The sequence below is a fragment of the Chamaea fasciata genome, unplaced genomic scaffold (assembly GCF_029207755.1).
Source record: "Chamaea fasciata isolate MVZ Bird 193981 ecotype frontalis unplaced genomic scaffold, bChaFas1.0.hap1 SCAF_4, whole genome shotgun sequence".
In the NCBI taxonomy this organism is placed as follows: domain Eukaryota; kingdom Metazoa; phylum Chordata; class Aves; order Passeriformes; family Sylviidae; genus Chamaea; species Chamaea fasciata.
The window spans coordinates 76,200,984-76,220,312 of NW_027094089.1; the positions used below are offsets into that span (position 1 = coordinate 76,200,984).

The window sequence follows — 19,329 nt, forward strand, 5'->3', positions numbered from 1 at the left end:
TTGGATTATTTGTTTCTAGCTTTTTATTTTTCAACCCTCTTTAGACAAGATCCCCAAAAAACTTTTTTGCCCAAAACAACTGTTGCAGTCTGTCCAAGTTATTTCTTGGTGTTTTTTTTTAGTTGATTGACTGAAAAAAATCCCAGATTCTCTAGGTGGGGTAATGGCAGATACACAGGGCAGTTACTACAGCTAATAAGGTATGGCAGTAGTTGTAGTAGCAGCACATAATTTTTACCAAATGCTCTTCCTCCAAGGAGGAAAAAAAGTTACAGATGGTACAGTATGTGCTAGTGCCACATTCCTATTTGAACTGTTTTGCTTGTTTGCAATACAAAATATAGTAATTTGAGTAACTTCATAGTCAGCTAAATGCAGTAATAAAAGAACAAATCCCTTTCACTCAGAATTTCCTAAATAAGCCTAACTCACTACTGGGTAAATGAAGTATTTCTAAAAATAGTTGAAAGGGGAAGGGCTTCCATGAAAAATCCCTCATAACTGAAAAAGGAAGTTTCTTTCCTTTTGCATTGGCACTGCTTGCTTTTATAGAAGGAAGTATGCAACATATGTTCCATTTTTGGATGTGTGGTAACAAGCAACTGCAGTAGAGCAGAATAACAAAAAACTAGAGAAGAAGGAATAAGGAAGTAATACTTCCATTCTGGACATCTAGCTAAGCCTTTACTTCAGAGCCAGTCCAAAGAATCTGTGAAGCTGCTGCTCTAAACATGCATTTCAACCCTATGCAATGTACTGCTAAAGTTGTATGTCCCTTCTTGGATCCCTTCCTACTGATGTGTTACTCATTCTGCTTAGTTTGTAAAACCTGAAAATTACTAGATGGACTCAGAGAAAGCCTCTGTTTTAGCCTCTAGCAGATGCACTTTAACAAATTCTTACTGAGGAGTCCTGCAATAAATACACACTTAAACTCCTGGGGTTTTTGGCAGGTAACTGCAGAACTCTATTAAGTTCCAAGAACCTTTAATACAGGTGAAAAAAATGGAATTAAGGAAAAACTATCTGGAAGCCGTTTTTCTCAACTTTCCAGCAAGGTTACTTGTTCAGTCCATTTCTGTAGTAATCATACCAGTTTCTCAGCAAACACCACAGTACTAGTTATGAATATCAGCAAAATCATGAACAGAATCAACCTGAAGCAAAACACTTCAATCAAAAAGAGACAGTAGTGGCTTCAAGACTATCACTTGAAAAAAACATCGTGACAAAAACATTTCAAAGGTATTTATGTGTCACAGTGCATTCAGCTATGCTCTAGCTAGGACTGATCCCTGAAGCTTCATGTGAAATCACAGACAGGTGGAAACTGAAGGACAGTCTTATCCCGGCACAATCATTCCTCCAGGACAGTATCAGCATCACTAAAATAAGAATGGCTCAAAGGTGTCGCTTAAAGAGGGCCAAAGGACATTTTCCAGAGTGAAAACTGAGAAACAGCATCCAGGTGCAACGTCTGCCTTCAGTCAGTTGTATTTACTTATGAAAAGGTTAAGAAACAAGGAGGGATTCCGAAGTACTCTTAACTGTATTAGGCAAACTTCAACTGGTTAAGCAAAACAATGGTTACCATACATGCAACATAACACTTTTACAAAACATTGATTTTACATGGTAAAAAATCAATAAAACACAGCAACAACAACTTCTCCTGGAGTGATTATTTTCCCACCATCTTTAGTGCATGTCCTATGCCACTTAACTTGTGCAATACTAAAAGTTACAGAGCGCTCTGCTGCTGTATCAGAAAAGCTGAAGGCCACTTTTTATTTTATGGAAGTCATTCTGGGTCCATAACAATCCTCCTGTCATAGGAATATTCAATTCTGCAGAGCTGTGAGGAAGAGAATAAAGCACATTAATAAAGCTCACATCACCGAAGTAATTTTGATGGCACTTTATTTCCAAAACATTTCTCTTTAGCTCTGAAACATTTATCTGCTGGTATGTCCTTCAGTTTTAATCAGTTTGTTTAAGAGTGGCAATAGTCCCGAAACATGAAGGGTACAAGACACAAACCAAAAGAAAGGTGACCAGGTACTAACAATTATGGGGGAGAAATGACTGCAAAAATAACCAGAGAAGAATTCTCATCTGAACCTTCATCTATCCTTTGCAGCTAGGAATAGAAGCTTGGGTGAAATGTTAGCACAGCAAGCAATTGACATGAGAACAGTCTCTCACAAGTTACAAATCTTACAATACTACCAATTTCTATGGCTTTAGAAATAATCATGGGACTTACAGAGACATCCAAGGATGCAATCCCTAAAGCAACACCATGTCAGCAACTCCACCCTCAGAAAACTCTCCAAGTGGTCATTATTGGCTGAATTTGCCCCTGCTGTCAGGTAAAACTGACACTGGGAGCAAACAGAAAGCACATATGCTTATCACAAAACCCAAAACATCTGCCTGAGGATGACAGCAGCTATTCAAAGCTTCAGAGATTGCCTCAGCAACACTAAACATGAACTTCGACAATACACATGCACAGCATACACCAGAAAACCCACCAAAAAATGAACACAATCTTCTGGGAGGAAGGAATGGCAGAAAGACAAAGAAGGGCATTGCTTTTACAAAGGGTGTGTCCCATTGCCTATGCTGCAGATGCTTTTTCCAAGCACCTTATGGGTATTTTCAAAGTAAACCGTCAAGTTTTCCCAATCTCTCATACCATCCTTTGGTACCTCCCTTCATGAGCCTGGCAGAACAGCTCTCTGCAGACAGAGAACTTAGAGGGCAATACCAAAAATGTAAATAGCAAATAACCTTTCTGGAACAGGCCATACAAACACCTTTGATGGGGGAAGCAAAACCCCCATGTAGCTACAAGACAAAGGACAAGGTTTCTACACAGAAGGAAATGTAAGCAGTCAAGAAAATCTTCCTTCTACCTTGGGGAAGTCAGACCACCTTTCTAATACTACATGTCCTTTGGCAGATGGAGAAGCTGCTATGCAAGGGAGATAAGAATAATGAACGAGCTGCCACTGTAGCACTCCTGACGAAACCTGGATCGTTTCCAGGCACAGCAACAGGAATAAATTAGGTTCTGCTCCTTTCTATTTGTGGTAGCAACAGGTTTTCCTCATGTTTCTAAGATTTTTTTTTTCCTTGGCATCCTGCCAGGCTGTAATCTGAGTGCAACAAACTGCCTGCCCCTTTCCCCACACAAAGAGATGCAGAAAGACATGTTACACTTGGCCTGGTATGTGCTTTCTCATTTTCTACATGAGTATTTTCTAGTAATATGAGCTGCATGACACATTACACTGTTCAAAAAACAGTCTGAAATTTACAAATCTGGCTTGTAGCTTTTTAGCCTGCAATTAATATACAATCAGTCCTCACCATGACTAAATCATGTTTCAAAATGCAGTTTAGGGCATCTTCCTCCAAAGGAACAGAATACTACTGATAAAGGAAGGGCAATAATTTGATGCCATGGAGGATGACCAAGAGGATAAAGAAAAATGGAAGTCCTTCTCTTCTCAGATTTGAAACTGGAAGCTTGGAATCTGAATATGTGAAAATATGAACATGTGCAAGATTTCTTCTCAATAAAATACTCCAGGCTGCATAATTCTCACATTGCTACTAGACTGGGCCCACCAACCACAGAAAAGGATCAGTGATTAGAAAATTGTCCAATCCAGTGTTAAGGAAAATAACTACCATTCATTTATATTCTGAAACATTCCTTGGAATAAATTAATAAATCGTTTTATATGTATGTGATGAAACTGATTTGACAGCTTACAGCATTCAAGCTCCTATGACTTCAAAGTGTGAAATAACGACCCTATTAAAACATCTCCAATAGGATGCTGTAACTGGGTAAGCTTCATTTAGTGACAAAGGTGATCTGACTAAAGCTTTATAGAATGCCCCCCTTATTTCCAGGACAATCTGTGTTTCCTTACTGAGGTCAGATCTGCAGCTCTAAATTACTAGCTACACCTCTAAAAGGTCACTTGGCACTGCCAACAAATTGAAGGTCAAAGCCCCAGCTAATACAAACTTCAGTTTTCAAACCTGCTGAAGCTTTGCTGATACCTGCTAAACAGCAGTATTTCATAATCTTTGGAATGGTTTCTTTTAAAAAAGAGCAGGAGTGAAGATAGCAATATTAGAAGATGGCATCCTCAAAGGATATTATTAGGGTTAGGTTTAGAGACAACAGTAGGTATTTGGGTCAAACTACTTAAATGGAAGTAAAAAGGAAATCTCAGCCCTCATTTTTCACATGGTATAGTAAAAGGCACAGAGAGAGAAATGCATTTCATGGTTCACGGGCAAAGTCCCACCCATACCATTACTTACTTTGTATTGAGAGACTTCCACTCCTCCCTCACTGGCTGATCAAGCAGGGACATCATAGAATAATTATCCAACATGAGACCATCAGGGTCATCTGTCTGACCTGGGAGTTTCCCAAGAGGAAAGTCCTTCCATTGTACTTCATCTAGATAAATAGATAAAAACAGTACAAAAACTATAAGTCTGAGTTTCCCAAAGAGATTTTTCAAACACAAGACCACCCTCCCCAAGTCCACAAATACTGCCTCCTGCAACTCAGCCATCCAGCAAATGATCTGAACCAATGTCACAGAAGCAGAGGACAATTTTGCTTCTGTTCTCAAAACATCCAGTTCTAACAAGCTGTTCACATCAGCATACCTAATATGTCTCATTTCTTTCTTTATTTTACTTGAGAAAAATTCCCAGTCAATGGAGTACAAGAGCTCAGTCTTCTAGTGGCTGCTTTTTTCATTTAAATGTCATTTTGACTCCAACTCCTCTCCACCAACTTCCTCCTCCTGTGTCTGAGTCCCTTCATGACTCATCCAAAATTCTCAGTTACAGGGACCTCCAACCCCAATGAGAAAGTACAGCTACTGTAACAAAGCTAACAAAACACTGGATATGCTGTCTATTCCTTCCAAAAACCTGTCTTGCTCCTTTATTTGCCACCATGTCATAAAAACCATTTTCCCTGAGCATGGAACTTAGATTCACAGACCATCTGTGCTTTTAAATACCCCCAGGTCTGACTAACAGAAGTCCAAGAAACATCAATATTTTGATTTTTGATGCTGCCTCATCAACTGGATCCACTGAAATTTTAAACAGTGTGGAAAAGCCTAGTAAAAAAATAAATAAGACAGTAATAGCATGCACCTGGAAAACACACACACAGTATTTTATGAGCTTAAGTGAAATGACTCCTGAACATAAACAAAACACTGGAAAACCCGCATTTTTTTAATAATTTGGAATTTAGATGACTTTGAAGCACGATTTAATTGTGGCCAGGCCAAGAGGGCTGAGATGTCTTTGCATTTCAATTAACATTTGTCAGTGATGAGGACTGTCTAAGTCTTAGTCACTTTTTACCTGCAGTGATCTGCCAGGCGGACCCTTGCAGTGCTGCCCGTTTCTCAGCAATAGCCACCATGGTACCAGAATGAGCAAGTCCTTCCAAAGGATTTGTTTCAGTCACCATCTCTTCTTCCTCCTCTTCCACTTCCTCTACACCATTGTCTATCTCCTGCATATCTTCTTGTTTCTCTACAGTCTGGCCTTGATTTTTGACCTGATTTTCTTGCCTGGCTCTCCATTGTAAGCTCTCTATAGTATAAATTGGCTGTTCACTGCTATCTGAAGAGAGGCCTGGACTGGACAAAGGGGGGGGACCTCCTTCTGTGTAAATGGAAGCAAGATAGAGAAGGTTCTTCCGAGAAGAACGTGGCAAGCGAGGTCTCATGATTGTGAGGATCCTAGAAAGGAAAAAGGGCAATGAAAACATCTTTAAAGGTTTGATAAATCTTCATCTGGAGTCTTTTTTGCTTTAAAGTGTTTGTCTTCTCCAGGACAGCTGGCTCACATAGCTCATCTAACAGGCAAAATCTGGTAATTCCCTGGTCAATGGATGCTGGAATACTCTGTGATTAAAACTAAGGACTTGGGATACTTCTAACTGAGTTACTGCTTTGCTATTTTCATGTACAGAAGTTAGGGACTGTGGTAAATTCCTGTCGCCTGAATAAGGTCACATCTCTACCAAGTCACTTTGCTTCTGAACAGGTTGCTTCTTTAAATACCTCCCCAAATAACCTCCGCTTTCATTCTGAAAGTGCAATCCTTTAAAATTCTTTCCCTTCTCCACTTTGTGTGTAATCAATGGAGAGATAAATAGCAGCAAGTATGGCTCTACATGCACCTATTACAATTTCTATGAGATTTCTATGCAAAGAAAAGGCAAGGGAATGCAGCTATCGCTCAGCATATCACTAGGGAACCAAAGCTGTTACAGAGCACTGTTTGCTGCTCCTTTTCTAGGTCACAGCATCAAACTTACATCTGAAGAAGATGTGGGGTTGCCCAGCAGGGAGCTTGCAAGCAACTGTCAGTCACTCTTATCCACTGCAAAGGAACTTTACGGAGGAACAGCTCCTTCACAGACACCTGTTGTTTTTTCTTCCCTTCAAAGAAGATAATGAAAACAACAGGGTGCTCAAAACTCATCAAACATATGCCCTTCATCCCTCTGCATTTTTACTGGAACACATCCTCAAATAAGCTGTCATTTTAACCCAAGTGCATGATCAGATGCAATGACCAAACACATCAAGGTTGTTATAAAGGACTTGACAATGCGTGGACAGCTCCACCAGACCAGACCACAAAGCAGTGCAGACATTCCCAAGCTGGCCCTGAGCACATCACTCCAGACAGGAAACCCATAAGATGTGTTTGAACAGTTTTTTCACAAATAAATGCAGTGTACTGTATCTGGGACTGCAAACAGTAGATTTAGCAGCTGCGAACTAGCAGCATTCAGGGATCTTGGTACATCATAGATACGCTCAGCATTGACTGAAAGCACCAAATCTTAACCTGTGACTGCCTGAGATACTGCCAAAATCTTCGTGCAGTCTGAGCCAGACCAGGAGAGGACAGAAGAGGCGCCAAAATTAAGGGGTGTAAACCTCTGCAAGGATGCACTATGTCACAGTAAAAAAATCCTGCTGGCAGAAACCTGTGACATTCTGAACAACTAAGGCCCTTCAATGCCCATCTCTGGAATGAAACATACAATCTGCCAATTTTAACAGTTCTAAAAAGTCAGGAGCAGAAAACAAAATATTACTTATTACTTGTATGTAAGTTTAGAAGGCATAAAAATCCTATGATAGGATCAATAAAGAACAGCAACACTATCTAGTATCTTACAAAGGCAGGCTTCTGTTAAGGGAGAAAAGAACTGGGAACTGGGATCTCATATCACATATAACAGCAGAAGATAGGATATAAGGATCTTATTTCCTACAAGTATTGATATCTGGAGAAATTAGCACTTAATGGCTTGATCTCTCCTGTGACAGATTTGCTTTTCCTATCTCAAGGATGCTGCAGCAAACTTACCAATAACAATTTCAATTTTTTGCTAAGAAATGCATGACATGCACAAGCTGCTGGTTGAAAAGTCTAAGAAAGGCAACAATAAAAGTTTTATGTTCACATGACAAAATGTACTAATTGGGCTACTGCATTTATGTATAAAGGTCCCACCACTTTACTAGTATAATTTTACACTACTACAGAAGAAACTCTTATGCTTTTTTAAATGCAGAAAATCCAGACACACTCACCAGCGTTTACTTTGGCAATGCCAGTCAGCAACTCAGAAATCCAGTTGATCAAGAAGTGAGGCCGAAGTTCTGAAGAGTCAGAACACTCCTTCAACTCTATAAACATTTTCTCTATTAGGATCTGTGTAAAACTTCGTGAAAGTAGGCCTGACAGCAAAGGCTGCCAAAAGCAGTAAAATGTTGGGGGGATTTTGAATTGCCATACCTCTTTATTTGCTGTGGTAAGAAGACAAAAACAAAACAGAGAAGGCAGAAATTGGTGCTTTGTAATTTTTGTATGAAATACAGGTGTGACACTTGCTCCAAACTGAAGAGGTTTGTTCTCAGATCACTTATTCCAGGATATGTCCTGAAGTCCTCACTGAACCTGAAACTATTTTTTTTCTTATGCTAGGCAAGTAAAATAAGTAGCAATTTGATAATTAACACAAGGAAATTATTAACACATGAAGATACACCTGTTTGGCTAATCCCTTTCCAGTTTCAGCTTACTTCACACATAATTAAGAGCTATTCTATCTAAACAATATACTGCAAAGAGAAGGTTCATTGAGCAAAGCAACATAAAATCAAAAAACTTTTAAATTTTTCTACTGTTACATAGTCATGGAAGTTTGAGAATCTTTCTTGGAAAGTTCTTTGGCTGTGAAATAGGGAATTTATTTATTTTCATTCCCTCTAGGTGCCTAGTTCTCTTGCAAACAATAAATGCAACTCCAGAGATATGGGCAGCACCTTGGAACTAAGATGAGGCTGGTGAATGAAGCTCAAGAAACCCCATCCATTTTGATTTTCTTCGAATCTTCAGTGTAGAAGAGAAACTAGTGGGAGTTCCTGAAATCAGCAACTGTTGCAGAAAAGGGTAGAGATGGCAAGCTTTGAAAGATATTTTGGCTAGATACTCAGTGCTGAATAGCTATCCTTCCATCCCAAGAAAATTATGAAAAAGCAATAGCTAAGCATTGCCATAAGAGATTCTGGAGAACAGGGTGAAAGATGTTTAAGGATGGAGATTTACAAAAAATAGGCAGAAAAATACAGATTTCAGTATAATGAGAAAAAATGAACACATTAGGTCATAACATTAGCTATGCATTTTCTACTTGGGTGATGCATAAAACACTCACCTTCATACTTTATATTTAGCATCTTCAGACAATCCATCTTTGGGATGAGAAAGCCATCACTAAGAAGAACTTCAGCCACTGCCTCCCTAGAGCAGAGAGACTTATTACTGACACTTATTCCTTTACATACCAAAACAGCACTTGCACCAGTTCTGAAACAAGTTTGACTGTCAAAGACACGTAGCAGTGAGGAGGGAATGGAGAATTTTTTGTTCGAACAAGAGACCTGAGTAATGCTGCTCTTGTATGGCATACATATTTATATTGAAAATACCAGGAGTTATAGCTCTTATCTGTAACATGATATTCTCTCCCCTCTGCAGTTACACCGATTAGATTTCTCAAAATGGGTCAAGACCTCCATGAAAATTTAAATGGTAATAAGGAAGTCTCAACACACTAGATCCTAGAGGCTCTGTAGTAATAGAAAGATAAAAAATACAGAAAATGCCAAGTATTGCCCTGCAAGTTTTAAGATTCTAAAGGTTACTGTGAAATCAAAATCTCTACAGGGGTGTTGGGTGCTTTTGAAGATACTGAAGATGCTGCTTGCCTTGGGGCCAGCATAGCTAAGTCTGGGACAACACCTTGGAGACCATCTGACACAAGGACCATTGCTCATTAGCACAGATCAACAACTCAGTCCTCAAAGATGTTGAGGAAATTGACCAACTGCTTTCTCTATGATCAGCTACAGGACACTATGAAAAGGTAATTTAATAGGTCTGCAGCCCAGTTCAGCACCGTACCTTTCACCTCAGTTCTTCATCAGAGACATACCTGTTTTCCTGCATCAGGTCTTTGATCTGAGCCAAAATCCAGTCCACTTCTGAAGAGGAATCAGACCACAATTCTTGAGACTTTGAAACAGCCTGCATAACCTGAGTGAAGGAAAAATTCAAGCATTAACAGAAAATACACTCCTATGACAAACACAAAGACACTATTTCTATGACAAGAATATGCACATGCCACATGTACTTCATCACCAGCACCTGAAAAAGTTCACAAATGTTCCCCTTTCTGGGAATCTCCAGTAAGTACAGATCTCCTTTAGAAACTATAACAAGTGCCCACATTAGGAATTGTCACGTCTCAAATTGCTTGCTCTCAGTAGCAAAGTTTTCCTCTGGCAAGCCAGGTATAACAACACTAGGAGACAGACCTGAGCAAGGAACCAACTAAGGCAACAAGGAAGAGAAAACATATTGCCCAAGAAAGAAAAGAGAATTAATGAAAGTGCTGATCATCAGAGTGCACTTACCCGGAACTGCTCATTCTTGTAAGATATCAGAACATCTCTGACTTTTTCTAGAAATAAACATAAATATATTTTTTAAGCAGAAGATCAACTATGTAAGGGAATTTTGTATCTAAGGAAGCGGCTTATTTTTGCTGAATTTACACTCAAGGAAGGCATCAGTCAAATTAAGACAGCAATCCTGTTCAGACAACACACTGAAGACTCCCAAAACTCCCAGACTTTTCCAGCAACACAAATTTTCTCAAGTGGGGTTGAACCACAACTTCCATATTTTATCAGTAACAGTAGCCAAAGACAGGTAAGTTCAATAAACCCAGACAGCTCAAAAAAAAATCCTAATAAGATCAGCATAGGAAGAAATTGTTCCCATATGCAGTTTATGTTCTGATGCATATTTGTATTCCTTATACTTGCATTTTGCATCAATTGCTACAGAGCTACAGCTATTCACAAACCAAAGTGCTAAAAATTTGGAGAAACACTACCAAACCAGTCAGTCAGCCCCAGGAATCCACCAAGACCCAAAGAGGAATCCCAAAACCTGAGCTGAAAGTATATCTTTACACTAGAAGATGATACATTTAAATTGCTTTCTCCAGCTAACCCTTGTATCTGCTATTGTTCTAGGAACACCTACCATGGAATTCCTTGTGTTTCTGACCGGCCTCATGCTGCGGGGTTTGAATCACCCATTCATCACTTTCCAGCTCTGCATTTCCTTCCACCTCTTCCTGCTCTTTTTCCTCATCCTCGTCTTCTTCACACAGGTTATTGCCCAGCTGACGGTTCCAATACATCTTTCGTAGCCAGTCCAGCACAACATCACAACCTAATGGAGAATAGGAAACGTTATCCTCTCAGTGAGGATTTCTTTGTAATCATAAAAAAATGATAGCTGGCATATTGCTAACTCGTGAAATAAAATGCCACTAACCAATTATGAACCCTGAAAACACAAAAAACTCCATTAACGAAAACGTGAAAAAGTTAAAAAAACCCAAACAAACAAAACCCCCCAAACCAAACCAAAACCAACCTCCAGAAAGAAACCAGGGAAAATACCAAACAATCCAGTATCATAGGCATGGTAACTATTCATCATTTTTTGGTAAAAAATAAAAAAAAAGAAAAAAAAAATTGGAAGCTGCTATGGCACTGCACCTTGCTCAAGCTAACATCAAATTTAAGCAGCAACTATGTCCCTGCAGTGACATTCTCATGAGGAATGACTCAGTACTTTAGTATCACCATGGTTAACGCATCATCTACAATAATTACTTTTTTTTTTTGTGCAGAGACTACACTATACATACATCAGATAGAATGGAAAGAAAATGACTTTACTTCCATCAGCATTTTCCCAATTCAATCTAAGGACCTTGCTGAAGACTATTTAACTGGATTCTCAAGCCTTAACCCAAAACTCCCAGGAATCTCTTCAAATGCTATGAACTGGTCATTCACTCAGTATCAGCTTGCAGTATCCACATTTCTCTCTAAGTGGGATTTTTTAAGAGTCATAGGTATCGCTAAACCATCAGGAAAAGTTTTTACCTATTTCTCCAAGACAAACTTCCTGTGCTGTAAAAAAAACAAAAGCACCACAATGTTGCAACCAGCTGTTGCCGTTTCGAGTAATTTTTTCAGGGAATGGAGAAAGCCTCTGAACATCTACCCTGTGAGGAACCACAGCCTGGAGCTACTGGACACAACTCAGCTATGCTGACAGGGCAGCGGCAAATCCTCTCAGTGTCTGACATCACAACTCTCCCTGCCAGGACAAGCGTGCTGCCCATCTTGCAGCACCCCAAAACGGAGGCAGGGGTGCTCCCCTCAGGGCCTGCAGCACTGGCACTGCCACCCCAGGCGTGCCTCAGGCCACCCCTCCCAAAGCCAGCCCCTGGTGGCACTCACCCTTGCGGCACAGGGCCAGCCGCGGCAGCTTCCCGTGCGTCAGCTCATGGCGGAGGTCCACAACCCATACGGGGATGTCCACCTGCAACCACAGCCAACACACGTCACCCCTCTGCTCCCACCGCATCAGGACACACCTGCAGGCAGCCCTGCAAACCTGCAGAGAGCCTCCACTGGGTGGGAACAGCACAATCCTGGCCACTCCTGCACTGCAGCTCTCCTGGTTCCCACTTCAAGAGTGGGCCAAGAGCCCCCAGCTCTGTGATGCCGCTCCTCCTGTGGCCTAGGATCCCTACAGACTTGCATTTTACAGTTTAAGTTCTTCAGTGTTACAAGCAACAAGAGATTTCTTTTTAGACAGGGGTGTTACATGTAATTTCATGACACTGAGAAGCAGTTAAACCCCATTTAAATGGATGAAACATTCTGGATAACTATATATCAAAGATACAAATAATATCATATACAATACTGAAACTTACAGGGTAATTTGCATGCAGTTCTTTGCAACTTTCCTGAGGACAACTACCTTTAACTATGCAAGACCTTTGCTTTTAAGCTTTAGCAGTTTTAAAAAATGAGAAGCAGAACTTTTCTCAAAAATCCAGGAAAAAAAAAAAAATCAATTCATCAGTCTCACACGGGGCCCAAACATATACAGAACAGTCTCAAACATTGTCTGCCTTTCACTGCCAAAACTTGTTCAGTCCCAGGTATGATGTTCAGTGCAGCTGGCAGTAAAAGTACTCAGGCTGGTCCTGCTACTACAATTACAGCTTGAATCTTCCCTCTTCCACACATGACTGGAAAAGCTCACCTGAAGAAAGACACACAAGATGAAAATACCTGCAAATGTGAGTGGTTTTTATGTACAGCCTTGCTTGTCAAAGACTAGGATTTATAAACCACAGACTTAGCTCTTTTACCTATCTCAGTAGCAAAGAAAGAGAAACGGATGACAGTATGTCAAGTGGGACTACACACATGTAAATCAAGATTTTGATCACATGTGATTCAAAAACCTTTAATGATCATCAGCCTTTGTTACACCTGTTGTGACTTCAAAGAGCAAAGTTTTAGATCCAGTTGCAATAAACCTGTTTAAAACTTTGCAGCTGGAATAAAGAAGCATCTGCATCTGTTATTTTGGCTACAAAGGAGTGACTCCCCCTACAATTTCATCCACTCAGTGTTGTTAATAATGAATGCATATGCTTTCTGTATAGATGTAAATGATCAAGCAACTTTTATTAAATAGTTACCTCTCTGGCTAATTGCCTCAGGGGGATGCTGACAGTCTTCTGTTTCCTCTCTGTGATCAAGTTGACAAATCTGCATGAAGGTTACAGAAAAGAAAAATGACTATCAAGAGCTGCAGAGAAACTTGGAACTCCAGAGACAAACTTCCCACGTGCTATACAACCCTGTAGTCCCAGAGATGCAAAGGGAACTCAGACAGTGGAATAATGACATCTGTCCAGGTCCTTCTCTCTCTCTCAAAGCTCAAGCGCCTTGAGAGCCCTTACCTTACAAGAGCCATCCCATAAGAGAGGATGAGCTCATGTGACTTCAATCTGCCAGATGAATCGAGGACCTTACAGCGAATCAGTTCTGACGTGCAGTCCACTGCAAGAGGCATTTTTGGCCCATACCTGGAGGAAAATGAAAACCAGGTGAGCAGGCTCACACAAATACACCCACCCCCCAAGAAGGACAACTTTCCCACTTCATTTTGTGCTCTGTGGTACAGATTAGGAAATGGTATGCTGAGGAAGTATCAGAGGCTCTTCCCAGAAGGCTTCAATTGGAACAGAGTGGTTACACGGTTACTCCTAAGCACAGGCTGAATGAGTACTTACTGATCCGCTAAGCACATATATAAGACGCTTTCCCTACGCGGGTCTTGTGTACGGATGCAGCAATTTAGGGGCCTTGGCTATGCCCACTGCCTCGAGATAACAGCCCAAAAAGTTACAGGAACGCAGTGCTTCTGCCTCCCCTGCTCCCACGGAGCCACCGTGCTCTCAGCATAAGCTACGTGCCCGGAGCCTCCCGCAACGAAAGAGCCCCGCAAGCCGGGGCCGCCTGCCCACACCGCCGGCCTGCCCGCACAGCCCCGGCCGCGGGGCCGCTCCGGCGGGGAGCTGCGCTCCGGTCCTCGGCGGCCCCCGGGCCCAGGATCACGAGTGCCGGCCGCAGCCTAGGCGAAGGGCACGGAGGGCCCGCTCCAGGGACAGAGGGGCGGCCCCGAGAGCCGCGTCGCGCTCCCCACCCGCCCCGCGCGGCCCGTACCGGCTCTTCCACGCTGAGACGCGATCCAGAGCGCCCTGCTGCAGCCGGCTGTCCCCGCAGTACAGCCCCACCATCACCTGGTCCCACTCCGCCCGGCCCCTCCACGCCACCACGGTCCGCAGCGGTTTGAGCCGCCGGCGGGCTGGGGAGGCGCTGGGCCGCCCGCGGGGCCAGGCCGTGCCCGCCATGCCGCGCCGCTCCTCGCTCCGCCTCCTCCCCGCCTGAGCGGCGCCGCTTCCGCTTTCCGCGCCCGCCGCTCGCCCCGGGGCGCGGCCGCCTCAGGGCGGGCCTGGCCCGCCGGTGCTGCCGGGGCGCGGCGGGGCCGCCCAGAGGCTCGGGGCCGGTGCAGAGTAGGGGCGTTCTCCCCTTGTGCGGCTGCGGGGAGCTGAGGGGCGGCGAGGTGTGTCCTGAATCGGAAAGCACAGGACCATCACCAACGCCATGTGCCCCGCAATGTTGTCCAAGCGCTTCTCGAACCCTGTCTGCCTTTGTGCCGTGACCACTTCCCTGGACAGCCTGTTCCAGGGCCCAGCGACTCTCTGGGTGAAAAGTCTTTTCTTAATAGCCGACCTAAGCGTCCCCTGACTCAGATTCGTGCCATTTCCCTGAGTCACTGGTCAGGAGAGTGAAGAGATTGGTACCTGCACCTCCACTTCCCCTCATGAAGATGATGAAGAACACAGAGGTCTGACCTCGGTCTCCAGGCTGAACAAAGCAAGTGACCTCAGCCACTCCTCATAAGGCTTCCCCTCCAGACCTCTCCCCTTCCTCCTGGCCCTCCTTTGGATGCCCAAACCAGCACAGATTACTCAAGGTGGGGCAAGCACACTTCGTGGTGAAGAACTTTTTTCTAATACCCAACCTAAACCCCCCCTAACACTATGTCAGGCCATTCCCTGGGGTCCTGTCCCTGGTCACCAAAAGGAAGAGATCAGTGCCTGCTCCTCCTCCTCATGAGGGAGTTGTAAATCGATGTTTCCACTCAGTCTCCTCCAGGCTGAACAGACCAAGTGACCTCAGCCCTGCTCATCCAGGTTCCCCTCAAAGCCTTTCACCAGTTCTTGATTTTTATGTAACAAAGTCACTGGGCTACTAGCCAAAATATCTACATGGGATTTTGTTGTTGTTGTTGTTCAAAAAGGAGTACATAGTCTATACTACTCAATATAATTTTAATGTAATTCACTTTCTTGAGGCCTCGATATAAATTAGGAATATTCCTCTTTTTAACTGGATATGTGTGTTTAATTCTGAAACTGAAGTTTTTGAGATTAAAAAAACCTAACATCCCATTGTTTATGTAGCAGGATGATGTGCTAAGATTATTTTGTTTAGGAAGTAAAAAATTCAGTATACAATAATGCTTAAGCTTCTAAATTTCATTAAGATTGTATTTTTGTTTCAGTTTTGATTAAGTTTTGTCTGTATGTATGATTTTTTGCTTCACAGTAGCATTTTAAAGCTGCTTTATTTTTCTTGAAACATGAGGTAACTTCCCTCTATTCCAGTGCAATTATTATGAATTAGTTTTTGTCTAAAGTGAAAGAAAAAACACTGCAAACATTTCAGGCAAAAAGCACAAGAGAAGCTGGAGAGACAATGATAGTTGGTAATATGTTTATATTTTAAATCAGGATAAAAAAAATCAGAAACTGGATATCTCTTAAGAATCAGAATGTCAGGATGCAGTGGGGGCCAGAAATTCCTGGCGGGTCAGCCAGTGAGCCAGAACCCAAGCATGAAACCAAAACTGCTGGAGCAGGATCCTCACCAGCCAAGCCCCAGCTACACAGAACCAGGGGAGGTGCTGAACAGGGCAGACCCAGAGAGGAAAACCAGATTCAGCCAAGATGCCTCATCATGAGGCAAAGCTGTGCTGATGGGGAGTGAATCTTCAGACCCTGATTAGGACCACATCCAGTGACTGTTTATGAGGGTCACACAGACAAGTGATCACCAGTTACATCCAGGCTGAAGCAATCACTTTAGTAAGACCACAATAAGACATTTTGATTGAGTGAAACCATTTGGTTGCAATAAAGACAAAAAGAGAGAAAACATCTTTGTGTTTAATGTGGAGATACAATAGTGTATTGATACAGAAGTAATGCCCAAAATAAGAAAGATGTGATGAGGCATTTTAGCTCATGAAAATCTTTCCATCTTTATTAGTTAGAAAGTGAAAAAAACCCCACTTTTCATAGAATCATTGAATGTTTCAAGTTAGAAGGGACCCATAAAGATCATCAAGTCCAACTCCCTGCTCCTTTCAGGACTATCATATGACACTAAACCAAATGGCAAAGAGCACTTTACCTCCTATAATGAAGGTATCAGTAAAAAGAACATATTCTTGCAAAACAGCTTAGGAGTTTTCAGTAAAAAATTTCTTCACGCATGCCCAACCCATCCTGCTAACTTGAAGAGACCTGTGAATCAGCATGGAATAAATGCAACTCCCCCTCCTTTTTCATGTTCCCAGCACTCCCCAGTGTGGAAGCATGAGGAGTTACTTGTCACTGGAAAAGATCAACACAGTTTCAGAAGTGATGGGGAAATGGGACCTGTGCTTGGCAGCATGGCTTTGCCAAGAAGGTGAGGGTCCATCCCTCCTCCAGACCACAATTTTGTCTCATGGAGTCTCTTAGTTGCATGTTTCCCAAGCAAGAGGAGCACTATAAGGCATTTTGCTTTAGTGAATGAGGAGGGAAAAGCACTGCGGCCTGCTGGTATTACCCATTACGAGAGCAGTTTGTGGTATGGTTCCCTGATGACTCCAGTGCAGCCCAGGAAAGGAAGGGGCTTAGGCTTATCTGTGCTTATGGCTGGCTCCTTTGGCCCTGCTGGGGAGCTGGTAATTATAGAATTATAGAATACAGTGAGTTGGAAGGGACCCAGAAGGATACTGAATCCAACTCTTAGGGAGTCCTGCACAGGACACCCCAAGAACCCCACCATGTGCCTGACATCATTGCCCAAATACATCTTGAACTCAGACAGGCCAGGTGCTGTGACCACCACCCCAGAGAACCTGTTCCAGGGCTCAGCCACCCTCTGGGTGAAAAGCTTTTTCCTGATATCCAGGCTCGGAGTAGATGAGGGCAATAGCATAGAAATGGATTGTACTGGGTCCCTAAGTGTGATTTTTAGCTATGTGGTTTTCTTAACCATGTCATGCACTTTGTGCTTAGAAGTCACTATCTTCCTAGTTTGCTACATTCACCCCCAATGCTTTTATTCTTACCCTATTCCAAAACTCTGTCTTCTTTCACTTAAAAATAACATATTTTCTCAGGTTTGGTTTTCTTTTCCCGAGATTCAGGCGGTGGTTCGAGTGAGCCTTTTTTGCCCTCTGAAGGCCCTGAGCCAGGTGCAAGAAAAAAGCGGAGTCTTCAAGGTCTTTTTCTCTTTGGTTTCTCGCGTTGTTTATTATTTTCTTATCTTACAATTTTCTCTGTGCCCGGCCGAGATGTTCACAGCTGCTTGGACACAGGATGACTCCCCCCGCGATGGGAGGTCGCTGCCTTTTAAACAGATAACTACGTATATCTTATTAACAATTGTGTGCCAATACCTATTACCTATACTAAAGGGGTCAACTCTACTCTGACACAATCTCCTTTAACTACTTTGTGCCACCGTCACCAGAAGGTGGACGCCAGGGGAGAAGAAGGAAGGACTCAGGGGAACACCCTAAATCCTCCATCTTGTTCCCTATGCACCTACATACTAAGAATCCTAAAACTACAAAATTTTACACCCTGTGACACGCTACACTACTGTCTGTCACATCTTTGTGACTTGTAATTCTTCTCTCAGTGTTCACAGCTTTTTTCCATGGACTGAAGTCAAAGATGGTGTCTCTCTGGGCTCTGTGCCAGGGTCTACAACCCCCCTGTACAGATTACAGACCCCTCTGTACAGATCTCAAACCCTCTTGCTCGGGTTCCAGACATCTCTGCTGAGGTCTGTGGCCTCCCAGGGCACCCAGAGGAATGCCCTGGACTCCAACAATATTTAACACAAATTGTCTCATGGTGGGTTAAGGACTAAGCTGCTTCTGATGCCCAGCATGCTAAATAAATTCATGGTCATGAGGTGCCTGCTAGACTCTTAGACCCTTTGGCACTTCCTTGTCAGCTTGATTTCCTATCTAGGTTTCTAAAAAAGTGAGTTTTGTGCCTTCCTGTGCCAGCCAAGCCCTTCCAGACTAGCATTGTCTGCTCATTAGGAGCAGCAGAGAGGCAGAATCAAGCCTTCTGCAGCAAGACAAAATGAGCTAAATTGGGTATCAGCTTTCTTGTTCAAATGAGATTTTGGGGTGTAACTGCACAAAGTGAGATACTTTGCTCCTACTGCAAGTGGAAGCCTGATGAAGGTAGCTAACTGTGTTGTGTCCCACATCCTTTTCTTGCATTGATTTGCAGCTCCATCTCTCTACCACTTTTGACACAGAGTGGCACAAAATTGGCTGATTCAATTTGATCTTGTGACTTCCAGCACGGCTGCAGAACTTGTGAGGTGAGCGTGATTTGAACTGAGGTAGAGGACTGCTCACTGTGGCCATTCATCACCATTAAATAATATTACCTCCTGCTTGTGTCCCAGCCAGTGACATCCTGACAGCAATTAGAAGTTCGGTACTCCTGTCCCTCTCTCCTGTTTTCTTATATTGTCTACATTCAGTGGGCTGGGATTTCCAGTGATTTTAGCCATGTTATCTCCATAGCATCCATCTGTGCCCTCTGTGCATTGATCATGGTGGGGTTATTAGATCCAACCTGTCCCAGGCTGGAACAAAAAAGCTTTAACTACCTTTGAGAAGTCTCTTGGTCAAATGCTTCATTATGGGAAGAGTCAGACCTGATCCGCTACTACTGTTTTTCCCTACAAAGGCTATGACAAAGGTGGATGTGCTCACAGAAGGGATAGAACTGTCAGAGTTACTGTAGCCATGAAATGGATGAGAGGGACCCCTGACACTCAGGGCACTTTCAGACAAATAATCCATATTCTTACCCACCCTGAATACTGCCAGGACCATGACTGG

General features: G+C 42.8%; 1 protein-coding gene across 1 annotated transcript; it reads right to left on the reverse strand.

Moving 5' to 3' along the window:
- Nucleotides 1-5: 5 nt before the first annotated feature.
- LAS1L (LAS1 like ribosome biogenesis factor) lies at nucleotides 6-14,481 on the reverse strand. Its single transcript, XM_066182118.1, has 13 exons — nucleotides 14,280-14,481; nucleotides 13,514-13,639; nucleotides 13,250-13,319; nucleotides 11,988-12,069; nucleotides 10,711-10,902; nucleotides 10,074-10,120; nucleotides 9,590-9,690; nucleotides 8,810-8,895; nucleotides 7,683-7,898; nucleotides 6,389-6,512; nucleotides 5,425-5,807; nucleotides 4,351-4,492; nucleotides 6-1,855 (listed from the first exon to the last, which is right to left on the reverse strand). Exons 1-13 carry the CDS (start codon nucleotides 14,465-14,467, stop codon nucleotides 1,765-1,767), a joined length of 1,848 nt encoding a protein of 615 aa, XP_066038215.1. The 5' UTR covers nucleotides 14,468-14,481; the 3' UTR covers nucleotides 6-1,764.
- Between the last annotated feature and the right edge of the window lie 4,848 nt (nucleotides 14,482-19,329).

What these genes read in the sequence shown, in the direction of transcription:
- LAS1L (XM_066182118.1), bottom strand. Translation starts at nt 14,467, where the DNA reads ATGGCGGGCACGGCCTGGCCCCGCGGGCGGCCCAGCGCCTCCCCAGCC. An exon ending in TATGGGATGGCTCTTGTAAG is followed by an intron (nt 13,320 to 13,513) that starts GTAAGGGCTCTC and finishes ACCTTCATGCAG; the next exon opens with ATTTGTCAACTTGATCACAG. An exon ending in GCTGGCCCTGTGCCGCAAGG is followed by an intron (nt 10,903 to 11,987) that starts GTGAGTGCCACC and finishes ATTCTCCATTAG; the next exon opens with GTTGTGATGTTGTGCTGGAC.